This window comes from Amphibalanus amphitrite, unplaced genomic scaffold (genome assembly GCF_019059575.1).
Source record: "Amphibalanus amphitrite isolate SeventyFive unplaced genomic scaffold, NRLGWU_Aamphi_draft 000268F_arrow, whole genome shotgun sequence".
NCBI lineage: Eukaryota > Metazoa > Arthropoda > Thecostraca > Balanomorpha > Balanidae > Amphibalanus > Amphibalanus amphitrite.
In genome coordinates, this window is record NW_024881763.1 from 474422 (window position 1) to 489337 (window position 14916).

Sequence of the window (14916 nt, forward strand, 5' to 3'; positions counted from 1 at the left end):
GCTGGCACACTACCTTTAAATTGAGCTCAAAGATTTCACGCAAGAATGAGATGGATGAAGCATAAGTAATGCCAACTGTGCGGCGCCTCGTGGACGTAAAAAATTAGCCGATCACCCCCCCCCCCCTCCCGGTGACGGATAATGTTATGTCCCGCGAGTGTGACTTTGGCCCCCCCTTTTGCTAGCGGCTGCGACCGCCAGTGCATCCCCTGCCACACATTGCCACACATATGAGTTGCGACACATTTTTAACCGTCATGCTGTGCACAGTTGAGCGATTCACTATGGGAAAACGGCAATCAATTGAAAAAGGAATGTCGATTCAGAATAATAAAGGTACATCATCCTAATGTGCATCGCTTTTCATCAGAGAGGGCCCAAACATACACGTTTTGGATAAGAAACTCGTCATTTTTATTTAAACTCACCTGAAACGTCCCACCAGAAACATCGACGACCGGAAAATAATTTGATTTGATAACCAAAGTATTGCTGAACTTTTGACGATATTTTTACCCCGTTTTCTCCTGCCAGTTTTTCTGTAGGGAGGTAAGTCGCAAATCGGAAAGGGTCGCTAATTAGGCACCTTACCCTATAGGTACCGTGACTTTGGTATAATCCTCACCTGCGTAGAGGATCGGTAGATAGGTGTGTGTGTGGGGGGGGGGGAGGTGCCGCCCCCCATAAGTTTTGTTTTCGCAATAGCTCGGAACACGCACGAGATAGAGAGCCGAAAGTTGCCTGGCACACCTGACCTGTGACTCAAGATAAATCCTGTGATATTGAAGTGCAATTTAAGATCGGGTCAGGTAATGTCAATGATAATTTATCTATGACGTTATAAGTGAACCTCTGCATGGTCCTAATCGCAACGCCCTCAATGCCAGAGCGAGCTTTCATAAGGAGATGAGACTTAGGGGCTTAGTTCACATCCTCCAGATACTCAAAACTTGTACCTATATCTCAGACTTTTCTTGAGGGTGCTCCAATCAAATTGAGCTACCGAGTCCCCAGCAAACAGTTAGCTCGGGCGTATCCTGGACAAGTTGGGCATACCTTGGGCATACCCCAAGTTAGCCCGGTTTGGATGTTTTGCTACTTGGGCATGGCTCGGGATATGCTTGGGCAAAACCAACTTGGGCTGGTCCTAGCCCAAGCAATGAATAATGATTTTCCATGATTTTTGGGCTGACATTGGGCATGCCCTACTTAAGTTCACCACTAGGGCACAGCTTGGGCTTGGCCTAAGCTTGGCCCGGGCTATCGGCATGGAATAAGTCGGGCAATGCCCAAGTTAGCCCGGGCAGGTCGTTTAAGCTTGGGTTCCGCACGGGCTTGCCCAGTTAGGGCCCTATCCATTCCACTTTCGCTTTTGGTCGGTGTACATAAGTGTGTCATACGCCGGGCAGAACCCGGGTTGGAGCTTGGGCGAGCCCAACCAAATACCGCGGGCATGCCCAAGGTTTGCCCAGTCGGGCCCCACTCAGAATTATTGGCTAGGAAAGAGCCACCAGTGGCCTCGGGACGACCTGCCAAATCGAGGGACGTGATAAGACCATTCCACCTGCTTCATGTCCTGGGGCTAACACATGAAGCTGATCTCACCCATACAAAAACATATCATTCGACGCATCTCAACATAGACGTAACGGAATTTCTGAAATCGCAGCTCTACAACATCCTTGACGAAGCCATTTGCCAAAGGCATTTTCGTTGTAAATTTGACAGCGTTTTAAGCATCTTTGATACGCTCCAAATACCAGCCTTGGTAACGCGCCGCATTTGAGTTGAGGAGGGTTCCGGCTCCGGTGTGTTGTGCTCGGCGGCACGCCCCCTAAATCCCCTAAATCACCTAAAGACCTCATACTCCCCACTTCTTCTCTAATTAACAACATTTATTAAATTTACCTTTGACGTCTGGCGGCTAAATCACTGCTTTTCTTCGATTGTTTCTGGTGAGTAAGTGCTACTTTGTAACTGAAATGAAAGGTTTCTTATGATGGGCCGGTATAGATGTTTTGTAGGCGTAGGGGATTGGGATCAAAGTGAATGAGCCGCCCTGCTCTATGTGCAATTTTAAGCTAAAAAACTTTTTTTTTGCAATCAGAGCTTTGAGAAATTGAAATGTTGTAAGGTCATCAGTCGGATAAGACCTGGTAATCAGCATGAGGATTCTTTGAATAGGGTTGAGGTAGACTTAGACTAAGCACCTGGTTATTTAGATAGGGTACCTGATGCCTTACCCAAGAGGATAGGTGCTACACAGGTGTAATGTAAATGTCAGGTTAGGTCATGTGCCACTGAGTTTGCATGCAATGTGGTGTTACATCATTTGAAATAACTTACCCTACTGGAAATTGTGGGGCAAGAGTGATTGCAGAGTGGTTACGGTAACCTTTTAAAGGCACTTGTCCATTTGTACCACAAGTGTCACAGTTGCATCAATATTATCATTTAACTTTTGTATAAAAACAGGTAATCAAGCCATAACAAATTGAATGGAACCTACTAGCACCGTTAAACTTGAAGAATGAAGTCTAAGTAGATAAAAATATAATCTATCTTGACCCAACCTCACTTACTATCTTACTAAATAACTTAGGTACCAACCTTAAACCTACAACCTTCATTCCTACAACCTACGAACCCAAAACGTACCAACCTACAACCTACCATCCTACAACCTACCAACCTAACCTACCAACCCAACCTACCAACCCAACCTACCATCCTAAACCTACAAACCCAACCTACCAACCCAACCTACCAACCCAACCTACATCCTGCCAACCTACAACCCACCACCTGGACTTCATCCTCACATATGCCCAAAATGCCTACCCAAAACGTACCTGACACCAACATTTGGTCTTTGTAGTGCTGTGGGGGCTGGGTGCATAAGTCAAAGATTAGGTACCAAGAAGGCCATAACCTTCATCTAAACTGGGAGTTGGGACATGGAAGGGTGCATCATTTTGGGACATGTGCCTTGTCAAATATTACTGTGGTACTTGTGTGAGTCAGGTCAAAGCACTTCATTTAAAATTACCATGAGTGCTATCATCATAATAAGTCATTGCACTGCCTAGTACAGTTATTGTACTATCACAGCTTCAAATTAGGTACTTTTCACTTTGATAAGGTGTCTCAGTTTAGTTCTACATTATTTCATGAGTTGGGTGGTATTTAGTGGTTATGGAAAATTCCTTTTCCCCTGCATGTCCATGATCTGAGCTGTAGGTTTCAACCGTTTATATTAATTGTTTTCACATAAACAGCTGATATCATGCTGCTGATGAACACAAATGGCTCGGTAAGCCATTGTGTTCAGCTCGTTGCCTGCAAGGCCGGGTATTGCAGCCCTGCCCCCTGCCCAGTGTGTGACGCGCCCGGCGCCGCGCCGGCCGGTGTGTGACGCGCCCCGCCCCGCTCGGCCAGCCGTGCCGCCGTGCCGCCGCCGTCGCCATGTCGGGTCCGCAGCGCCGCCGCCTGGAGCTGCCGATGCCGAACCGGTCCGGCCTGGTAGTGCGCTCCGACCCAGCGCTACCCTCGCCCGTCACCGACCTGGCCAACAACCTCAGCGCCGCTTCCATCAGCCAGTCGCCAGGACGCCGCGGCTTCAGCAGTACGTGGCCCGCACCACTGGGGCTGCTCACACCACAGGCTAGAGCAGCATTCATACTAATTAATAGCCTGTATTTTGATTTGGAGGGGCTGTCGGGTAGGATTTGTTTTTGCTCGGTAATTAGTGAAAGAGCATGGGCACAACTTGTGGCTGTTGATCAAAACCATCCTCCAGCGGATGCTCGGTTTCGCTGAGATCGGTACGGTCGGGATGGGTGTGCGGGTGCGGGCGATGTGTCGCTACTGTGGCGCTGGCCCGGCGATATGTCGCTGCTGGTGGCGCTGACCGGGCGATGTGTCGCTGCTGGTGGCGCTGACCGGGCGATGTGCCGCTGCTGGTGGCGCTGACCGGGCGATATATCGCTGCTGGTGGCGCTGACCGGGCGATGTGCCGCTGCTGGTGGCGCTGACCGGGCGATATATCGCTGCTGGTGGCGCTGACCGGGCGATGTGCCGCTGCTGGTGGCGCTGACCGGGCGATGTGTCGCTGCTGGTGGCGCTGACCGGGTGATATGCTGCTGGGAGCGCTGACCGGCGGTCCGTTCCGACAGGCTCTTCGGACGAGGCCGACACGCCGACCACGTCAGCCGTGCTCGGCGGAAGGAGCCGCTCCCGCAGGTCAGTCCCCGGTCCGCCGCCGGGGTCCGCTCTGGGCGGGGCTGCCACTCGATCCGACACAGACAGGGAACAGAAGCCGACCACGGGACCTGGTGCTACACTCGGACACTTGACCACGGGACCTGGTGCTATACTCGGACACTTGACCACGGGACCTGGTGCTACACTCGGACACTAAACCGCCAGACCAGGTGCTGTACTCGGACACTAAACCGCCAGACCAGGTGCTGTACTCGGACACTAAACCGCCAGACCAGGTGCTGTACTCGGACACTAAACCGCCAGACCAGGTGCTGTACTCAGTTCCAGACGGTCCTAGTCTCGTTACCAATGCCGCACGGTTTCGTCTGTCTCGGTCCCAGACGGTCCTGGTCCCGGTTCCCCGGGGCCCGGACCCAGTGCCTGACTGTCCCGGTTCCAGTGCCGTCCGGAACCCTTCCCTTCCACCGAGTGTTCGCTGCGGCGCGCTCGACTTACCCCGCCGCTCGGCCCACTCCCTGCTATGCTTCAGAAGCGTTTTGTTATAAGCTTTTATTCAAAGGCATATGACTTCCCCCGACCACTTATAAAAAATAAGCAATATGTTTTGAAGTGGTATCCAACAATGAATGTTTAATTATTCTTCCTCTCGGTTAAGTTCCAACGTTAAGGGGTAACTTGAGATACCCATGGGAAGAAGTAAGAACTGAGCGGGAAGATATTTAGAAGTTCTCGTTCCAGCCTAAGTAAAAAAGAAAAAAAGAGAAAAAAATATTTTAGAGCTGCTAGCTGGCGTTACGAGTGAATATGTAATAAATACGAGTGTTTCAAGACATATGTTAGCTTAACCCGCGCCCCACTGGAAAAGGGGGTTATCCATAGCCACCCTCTCGTTTTCTGCAATATCTTCTAAAACGTTGGATTTATCAACACAAAACTTGCAGTACCTACCTTCTCGAATGCACCAAATTGACACCGTGTCTAAATAGAAATTAAGCAGCCACCATATGTCAGCCGGAAATGACGCAGAGTGACGTCATGTTTGACCGATTTCGACGCAAAACTTTGAACGACAGCAATCGCTCTCAATAGTTCAGTTTTTAAACTCGATCCGATTTCTTTTCATGAGAGGACTCAGAATACACAGGGCAACCAAACTGCTATCTCGGCAGTGGCGCAGCCAGGATTTCGTTTCGGGGGGGTCATCGCCTCCAAAGCGGGCCCCCTAGTGTACGGGCCCCCCACCCATTTTTCAGAATCTCTCCATATTTCATACGCATTCTGCTGAGCGGGCCCCCTTTACCTGCACGATAACCCTGAGCGAGTTTGAATCAGAAAATTTGGATAGAACAATAGCTCGGTAGTTAATCACCCGGTGTTCAATTTTTACGCAAATTGACCACCACAGAAATATGTTACTATGACGTATGTATTCGTATCTTTCGAGGCCGAAATGTGCCCTTTCCGCAATATGCATAGCATATAATGCAATCAGAACTGTTGCCTGCTTCTGTCGAACAAAGCATTGTGCCTTTATTCTTCTTCATTACGTGAATTCGCTCACAAGAAGTTTTAACCCTCGCCGGCACATGGGGAGGGGTTGATGCAACCCCCTAAGGTTTTTTTTTTCGCGAATAACTCGCGTTAAAAGCGGCTGATCGCGACGTAACTTTCAGTACCCTCGCGTTCATCAATTTTACACCTACCCTAGAAATTTAATGACCCTTACCCAAATGAACTTTGAGCTGTGACCTACTTTCCGAGACCATGTTTGGCCAGAATCGCGGTTCGGCATATGCCGGCTCGCATTAGCCGCGCGTTTGCAGTCCTTTCGTGGATTCCAGCGTTCAAACATGTGATTTGATGATGCTCCCATGCATAAGGGTGGATGTCAACGTCACCTGAAGGTCAGGTCAGGTCACTGACCTATGATGACCTCGGTACACTTTTTTCAAGTTATGCATGTTTCTAGGCTAGCTTTTTTGGAACTGAATTCCAATTTAACAACCATTTGAACATTTAAGAAGTAGTTCTGGTGCCTTCGTAACATGTTACAAAGCTGTCAGAGGCGGTTGACACGTAGGTACTACGAATACCCGGCGGGACCACTACTGGTTGACCTGACCTGACCTGACCCGACCTGGGCTAACTGCATAAAGACATCATCTGTGATCAAAACTGACATAATATTCGTGATCAGCACCCCGACAAAAAACCTATAGCAGCCACATTTTACGACGTTCTAACAGGTCCCGATTTTCCCGACATTTGGGTCATTGACCTGACCTAGAAGGTCAACCAGTGACCTAGGACCTTGGAATTGGGTATTATCGGCTTCCTCTCGTCACGGGCAACACGCTCGTTTTTTTCCGCGAAGCTCTAGCTCGATCATACGCCAAACGCGAGGAAGGGGGTCGTACCCTCCCTCCCTTGTGCCGTCGAAGGACGCAAAATGGCCTGAGCCGGCGAGGGTTAACGTGCTCACATGGGTCATGTATTGCCTTGGGCCAGGTTTGAATTGTGGTGTGGTGATGTGGTGACGTAGATTCTGTCTGTCACCGTGGTCCCGGCATGGTGTTACTTATCCCGGGGTAGGTACAGGCCAGACCGTTGCACCTACGTTAGTGCGCTGAACTTTGCGCAACTTATAAAACAAGGATGGGGAACGTGCCTGTGAGGGGTCTCAGCTCGATCGGGCTGGTGGTGGGCACATGGCGCGTGCTCAATAAGTGCAAACTCGCGTCATAGACTTTACAGGCTTGCAAAATTGGGCGAAAATGGCTAAATTTGACCGACATGGGTCCGGTCCCCGTGCAGTATCTCGGTAACCGTGGGTCCGATCGGCATGGGGAACAATGAGGATCGAACGGGCTATCGAATGGTGAGCGGTGCAGGGATGGCACGCGCCACGTGCACCCGTGAGGGCACTTATGCTTGAAAAATTGACGTTTCGGACGGATTTTGGACTTAATGCTATTTTCGGGTGACTGTCAGACGGAGCGGGTTTATTAACCCGCTTTGATTAAACCCGCATTGATTAAAACACCGCATTGATTAAAAACAATGTGGAACAAATCGCTGGAGAAAATGGTTTTTGTTCATGACTTACTTAATTACACGGCATTTGCTGCATAACCTGATACGTTTGACAATTAAAAATGGCATTGTTGGAAAGAGCATTCAATTTTGTCCAAGATCCAATCATCGCTTTTGCAAGACGAGCAACAGTATTCTTAAAAAGATAAATTTTCAAACCTCTACATGGCAATTCATCTATGGCTCTCATTTTTCAATGACCTACGTCAACCTATGCTATAAAATACACTTGACAAGTTCTGTAGTAGACGTATGGTTATCAGACACGAGCACCTCGATGCGATGGATGTTTTTTTCCAAACCAAAATGCTTAGCCGTCAAAAGACAACCGACCGAAATGTATACATGACCCACGGACACAAGACCAACCAAACGCCCACCGATCGAAAATATCCCTTATTCGCGTTGCGGAGCAAGCGGGTCACCCTAGCGGGCCCCATCCACCCGGAGGGCCCGGGCCCCATCCACAGGGGGCTGGTCCCCGTCCACACGAGGGCCCGGGCTCCGTTCACCCGGGGCTCCGGGCCCCGTCCACCCGGGGCTCCGGGGCCCGTCCATCAGAGGGCCCGGGCCCCGTCCACCCGAGGACCCGGGCTCCGTCCACCCGGGGCTCCGTGGCCCGTCCACCAGGGGCCCGTTCTCCCAGGGACCCGGGCCCCGTTCTCCCGGGGGTCCGGGCCCCGTCCACCCGGGCCCCGACCCCATCCACCTGGGGCCCGGGCCCCGTCCACCCGAGGGTCCGGGCCCCGTTCTCCCGGTGCCCGGGTCCAATCCACCCGGGGCCCGGGCCCCGTTCTCCCGGGGGTCCGGGCCCCGTCCACCCGGGCCCCGACCCCATCCACCTGGGGCCCGGGCCCCGTCCACCCGAGGGTCCGGGCCCCGTTCTCCCGGGGCCCGGGTCCAATCCACCCGGGGCCCGGGCCCCGTCCACCCAGGGCCGGACCCCATCCACCCGGGGCCCGGGCCCCGTTCTCCCGGGGACCCGGCCCCATCCACCCGGGGGCCCGGGCCCCATTCACCCGAGGGCCCGGGCCCTATCCCCACGGGGGCCCGGGCCACGTCCACCTGGGCTCCGAGTCCGGGCCCCGTTCTCCCGGGGGCCCGGGCCCCGTCCACCCGGGGCCCGAACCCATCCACCGGGGGCCCGGGCCCCGTCCGCCCGGGGGTCCGGGCCCCATCCACCCGCAGTCTGGGCCCCGTCCACCCGGGGCCCGGGCCCGTTCTCCCGAGGGCCTGGGCCCCATCCACCGGGGGGTCCGGGCCCCGTCCACCCGGGGCTCGGGGCCCGTTCTCCCGGGGGCCCGGGCTCCGTCCACCCGGGGCTCCGGGGCCCGTTCTCCCGGGGCCCGGGCTCCGTCCACCCGGGGCTCCGGGGCCCGTTCTCCCGGGGCCCGGACCCATCCAACGGGGCCCTCAGGCCTACCCCTCACCCGTGATGTCCCAGTACCTAGGCACTTTACTTTTCGAAGCGGACCCGTCCGTTTATGTAGATTAGGATCTCTCTCTCTCTCTCTCTCTCTCTCTCTCTCTCTCTCTCTCTCTCTCTCTCTCTCTCTCTCTCTCTCCCTCTCTTTCTCGAGCGGGCCCCTGACAGAAATTTCGGGGGGGGTCAGCTGACCCTCTGACCCCCCCCCTGGCTGCGCCACTGTATCTCGGATTTTCAAAAATTTGGTAAATTATAAAAATTGTAAATTTAAAAACGGAAATATTGTTTTTTTCTCTATAACTTTGACTTTTCGAAAAAAAAACAAAGTATATGTAATAGAACACATACTCAAGGTAGTTTTAGTCCGATATCCTAAAAAAATAGCTGTGCTTACGCTTTGTAGTGAATATTTTATCATTATATGCTTTTTAAATCCATTTTTCAGTACGTTTTCGACATCGTACAACAAAATGAATAGCACTATTGTGTTTCTGAGCTCAAACTGCATCTGATAGGCACTTTTTGTTGAAAAATGCCAACCTAAAAATTTGACCTAAAAGTGACCTGACCTCAGCCATATTCAGCTGAAAATGGCCTCAAATGACACAAACGACACTGATTTCGAAATCTAAGGCCTAAATGGACTATAGAATATGTGTCACGTGACCGATGCATGATATAGAATTTCCGTGCCCTATAATTACCTGGCCTTGACCTTAACAAAATCAAAGTAGGTACAAGGATATCCTCAGGGTATCTAAAGCATCTATTAACGAGTAAAAAAAGCCAGATCTGACTTGTTAGCCGGAAGCCAAAGCACAAATTGTGAACAAGCCAAAACGTTGATACTTTTTATTTTGACCTGACATATGACGTCATCGGTGAAAGTCAATGATATTAGGTTTCGCTCGACAATTTTCCGGGACTATCAGACGCCTTTTGAACTTTGACAATCGGCCCAGTAGTTTCAGATTTAGAGGGGGAGGGCTACAAAAAGACCCCCGTGGGGCGCGTTGCAATATATATCCCAGTGGGGCGTGGCTTAACCCGGCAGGCAGTGGGTGGCCGGCCCAGTGGGCCTCCCGGCCACCTTCCGCGCGGTGGGGGGGGGGGGTATTCCCCCCCCCCCCTATCCCCGAAATTAGGTACTGGAGGGATCCGTAAAATTCAAACGGCTTTCGATAGCCTTGTAAAATTTGTTGAGGGATATTTAATTTCATTGACCTTGGGGTCACCGATGACGTCACAGGTCAGGTCAAAGATAAAATGTTTCACCGTTCATGGGTCTTCTAGGGAGTGCGCTATAACATTGGTCATTGAGTAAAACGCATTTTGTCGAAAATCAGCGATAGGGCTTCAGCTGCCTAGTACCTATGTATGTTGCTATTAGAGGTCACTGATAATACCAGGTCAGGTCACAGGTCAGGTCACCAGGGGTCAGCACATGAACCCATCTGAACTAGGGTTGTGCGATGCATGTATTATGGCCAATTTTTCATTTCCAACTCAATAGTGTTGGTTATAAGACCATCAGGTACGGTTTAGGTCACTTTCTGGTGGAGGTCAGGTCAATGTCCGGTCAAAAAGGTCAAATTTCAAAGTTGATAGTTTTGCATAAAATGGGTATTGATTCGATGCAGCTCGTCACGGCAAGTCTAATGGTGGCATTTGTTTTGCGCTACGTGGTCTAGAATTGCTAAAAAAATTGATTAAAAAATTTGACGTCATCAATTTTGAACAGTTTTTTGCTATTCCTTAGCCAAAAGAAGTATGGATCTAAAATTTATTATGTGAATATAAGTGATAGAGGCTATTACATATGTATTCCGGGTTTTTGAAAATAGGAAAACTTTTGGGATTTTTGACTATTTTATAAAAGAATATTTGATTTTGGGGGTTGAATTCCTAAATTCTCAAAATTTCGTGATAGCAGTATAGTAGCCCTAGTAATTCTACACATTTTATGTTCGAACATTTTTCTGTACCATCAAAGTTATAGGCCTGACAGCTCTTCCCGCGAAACCGTTTTTTGGGTCGAAAATGGCAGCAATAACGTCACTCCGACGTTATTAGCGGCCAACCGATCATAGCCTTTGGGAAAAATTTTGGTCACATGTGTAAAAGTTATGCCGGGGAGGGTACTGAAAGATTGGTGACGATCGGCGCAGCAGTTCTGGAGATATATCGAAAAAACAAAGGGGGGGGGGGCAAAAAATGTCCCCCCTCCGCTTGGAAGGTTAATAATCACTCTAAGTAATAATATAGAACTCAGAAGTTTTACATGCTGTAAGGTAAAAGATACCTACTTGCTATTACCAAAACAAAATGTCCGTTATGATCCATTGTTGGGATCGTTGGCTTTGTTCAAGTTTCTTCGCTTGTCAATGTTGAATGCTCGTTGGTAAATTGAGGTCCATCTTTGAACTTGAAATGAACTATCAACTGACAAACTAGCTCTATGGGTCTGCTCGTTGTTTAGCTCTGCTGGAGGCTGGTACCCGTCGGCTTATGGCGCACGTGGGGTAGAGTGCGCCCAAACGCCGATTACATAAACACTGACGGGTGGATTTGAATGTGTTTTCATGAGTGGCCTCATGCCACCGGGCGAACGGTGTCCCACTCGACCCCCGGCTCCGTCCGCAGCGGAATCACAACGGAGAACTGCCTTCGTTTGCTCTGTAAACCAGTGTGCTTCGTTTAATCGCGTCTATGCAGTTACAGATGTAGTTCAAGAAGACACTCTTTTTGTTATGCAAATGTATTGTTATGTGAGACTTGATTTCAAACGTCCTGACATCTTCCGGGGTTCATGAACTCCCGGGCTGTTCCACGAATCAGTTCCAGGCTGTGAGCGGCGGAAGTTTGCACCACTTTTATGGAGAAGATTACACTCGCTGAGAGCAATTTGTGCGAGGATGCCGGTCTGTCGTTAAATGCGCTCATCATTCCAAGTGCTCCAATTTATTCTGATGAGATGACGGTTCATTATTTCCAGCTTCTTGACTGAGCCTTTGCAAGAACAAAACGACATCGACTAACGTGCCCAGCTTAACCATATGCGATACCACAGATAACAGTAGTACAGTGGCCGCAAAAGAAATCTTGACAAAGGTCAAATACAATGCAAACGCAATTAGCGAACCTGCTCGTATATCTCTCGTACCAGAGGTACTGGCGAATTCTTTTGACTTGGATATAATACGCATGGCCTCATCTTGCGAAATAAACAACAAGACTGTGGTCAGCGATCATTGTCAGGGAAGATACACCCTGTGTTGGAGAGCCTTTGAGGTGGTGCTTGTTTATCCCTATGGGAAAAAGATGAAACAAGTCAAAGACACTCCAATTCAGGGTGTATCTTTCCTGATAATGATCCCTGACCACAGTGTTGCTGTTTATTTCGCAAGTAGAGACCATATGTATTATGTCCATGTCAAAAGAAGTCGCCAGTACCCCCCGTACAAGAGATATAGGAGCGGCTCGCTCATTGCGTCTGCATTACATTTAACCTTTGTCAAGATTTTTTTTTTGCGGCCACTGTACTACTGTTATCTGTGGCGATACTAAAAGCATGGGCCGTCGAACTAGATTCGCGAGACGTTTTTGGGAAGGATTCGCCGAGTCGCATCTTGAGAGCCCCTTACAGCTGAATTTGGAGGTTGCGTGAAAGGTCAAGTCAAAGGTCGAAATGGCGACATAATCAGTAATCACGTAGTTACCTAGGTTTGATTATATTGATTATTGAGCCCACTTTTGGTCTTTGGGACGAGTATGTGTACTGACAAAGAGGGATCAGTGGAAGATATTCCATAAGCGCCAATGTCACTCCTAATACTCCAAGGTCAAGGTCAGGTAAGAAACGTCACTGATAAAAGCTACATGCTTGTCATGCAAATGTTTTCTGGCGAGCTTTGGTCTTGAAATTCGATGAGAGCATTGGCAGCGTGATTTAGGGCCTGTTTTAGTCGGTAACAGCGTCAGGTCAGGTTCAGGTGTAAAAGGTTAAATTTTGAAGTTTTAGTATAATGACCTAATCTTCATGGTTAAGAAAAGTTTAAGCAAAAGTTTATTGATAATATCGAGCACAGCTCTTCATCAGGATACCAAGTCCAAAATGCGGCGATAAAAATCCAACCTTTCACTCGCACTCGACTAAAAAGGAACTTTAATAAATGGTTCATTTTTTATATTAACTGAAAATAAACATTTGTATTTGAAACATTGACGGTTTGGAGGAAGATATTCGCATTGGGAATTAAATTGTGAGACTTATGATGTTGAAATGCATGCGAATTAGACTGCATCGATCAGTTTTGTCACTTTTCAAGAAACCGGCGTGTTGTCATGCGACAAAATTGTCAGAAAAAGTGGCGAACTAGAAATGTAAACAATAAGAATTCGTCATTTAATTAGCTTATCGTCAGCTTTCGAATGGTTGGTATATTTCACCTCATTTTTATCACACTTCCTGCCGACGAACCGTGCCGGAGGGTAGTGGCTAGGGGCTGCCCTTCGTGCCCCGGGTACCCCCCCCCCTCCCAGGCCGGAATGGGATGGAAACTGTCTGAGCAGAGTGCATCGCTGTGCGCACACACGTGGCGGCCGGGTGGAGGGGCGATGTTGTTTGATTGCGGAAACTGCCGCTTCTTCAGTCGAGAAACTGTATGGACTCGCGTCGGCATCTTATGTGGCGATCATCTTCTCTTGACAGTGACATCTCAGTGGACCAGCTTGATCCCTGGAAACAATAGACTCAATGGAGGGAAGGACCTGCGAGCGAACCGTTATGTGAATGTCTAATCTTCGGATCAGATTATCTTGTGCTCGCCTCATTTCGCGCGGTGTGTTTGCCCGGCGCGGAGCTATGCAGGTGGATGTGAACTAGGAGCATCTCGGCGCCGCCGCTGGGGGTCCGGTGACGTTTGGCCTTCTGTCGGGTCATCCTGTGACAACGGATGAGTTCATCCGCCGTGGCCGTAGCCTTGAACGCCGATAGGAATCTCGTAAAATTGCCCGTCCTCGGCTGGTCTCGTGTGGAGAAGTGCCAACTGGCGCGCCATCAATTCCCGCTGAAAAGGTCGATTGCTGTCAGCTTTGTGGCGGCTCTAACGACCCGTGAGTTCACAATGGGTAGGTCAAGACGTTGGCCGATGATGACAGAAGTTATCGCACATCCGGTCACGCCGAAAAAGTCGCCCTGCTGGGGACCGCTGCATGCGCCGGAAGCTGGCGCTCGTTTGAACGCGGCGCCGCCGTCAGCGGACTGCCGGCGGTGACGGAAGCCGCCCAGGTGACTAACGGGAGCGGGGTGTCCTGTCTCTGGCCGGGCCGCCCCACCCACAGCAGCGGGTCCCCGCGGCGCCTGCTCACTGCTGGGGACGCGCCGCGTCCGATTGTTTGTCTCACTTGTTAGGGGCGGCCGCTGGGTGTAGAGCGGCGCCGCCCCGCCCCTGTCGCCGCCTCCTTTGAGCGCGCTCACCGGAAGCTGGCAGCGCTTCCTAGGACCATGCGCCCCAAACCGTTACGGCGCATTGTGCACTGCGCCGCTGCTCGGCGACGGGCGGCGCTAATCGGGCGCGGGCGCGCTGAATGCTCGCCGCGGTGCGCCGCATTCCGTCCGTGCGGAGCGGGCGGTGTCCGATCGGAGCTGCACGGAGACGTGCCCCCGTCTCACGGAGTGCGGCAGTCCGGGGAGCGGGGCGCGCTGCAGCGGGTACACCGCCGGCACCGACCCGGCCGGGGCGCAGAGACGGCGCCCGGTCCGCTGTCACGAACCACACTAGGTGCTAGTCCTTGTCAGACTGTTCTTTGAGTGGGCGCTAGCTCGGATAGTAACAGTGTGCTCGAGTAGGTGGACGGGACGGTTCGCCGCGACTGCCCGCGGGCGGGCGCCGGGTCGGGCCGTGAGCCGTCGATCGATTCTGACCGTCCTCCGGACATGCGTGCTGGCTGATGGCGGAGCGGGGACCAGGGACACCGCGCCCGGCACAGCCGCCGCCGGCTGTCCGCCTGTCCGCCGGGGAATGGGAGTGTCCGAGCGGCCGGATGACGGCGGCCCAAGGCCCGCTCTCACGGCGCCGGCCGCGCCCGCAGATGGATGACCGATTAGGTCAGACGTGTCGCCGTGTGGGCGTCATTGTGGGGCGCTATCGACCGCGAGGCGTGGGGATGGA

General features: G+C 51.3%; 1 protein-coding gene across 1 annotated transcript in view; it reads left to right on the forward strand.

Moving 5' to 3' along the window:
• The first annotated feature begins 1778 nt into the window (after positions 1 to 1778).
• The window catches only part of LOC122386955 (M-phase inducer phosphatase-like), a 58605-nt gene continuing 45467 nt past the window's right edge, over positions 1779 to 14916 (forward strand). Inside the window, exons 1-3 of the mRNA XM_043376709.1 lie at positions 1779 to 1955; positions 3439 to 3625; positions 4176 to 4242. Of these exons, the coding sequence (XP_043232644.1) occupies positions 3466 to 3625; positions 4176 to 4242 (227 nt within the window). The 5' untranslated portion in view covers positions 1779 to 1955; positions 3439 to 3465. The remainder of the gene's footprint in view (positions 1956 to 3438; positions 3626 to 4175; positions 4243 to 14916) is intronic.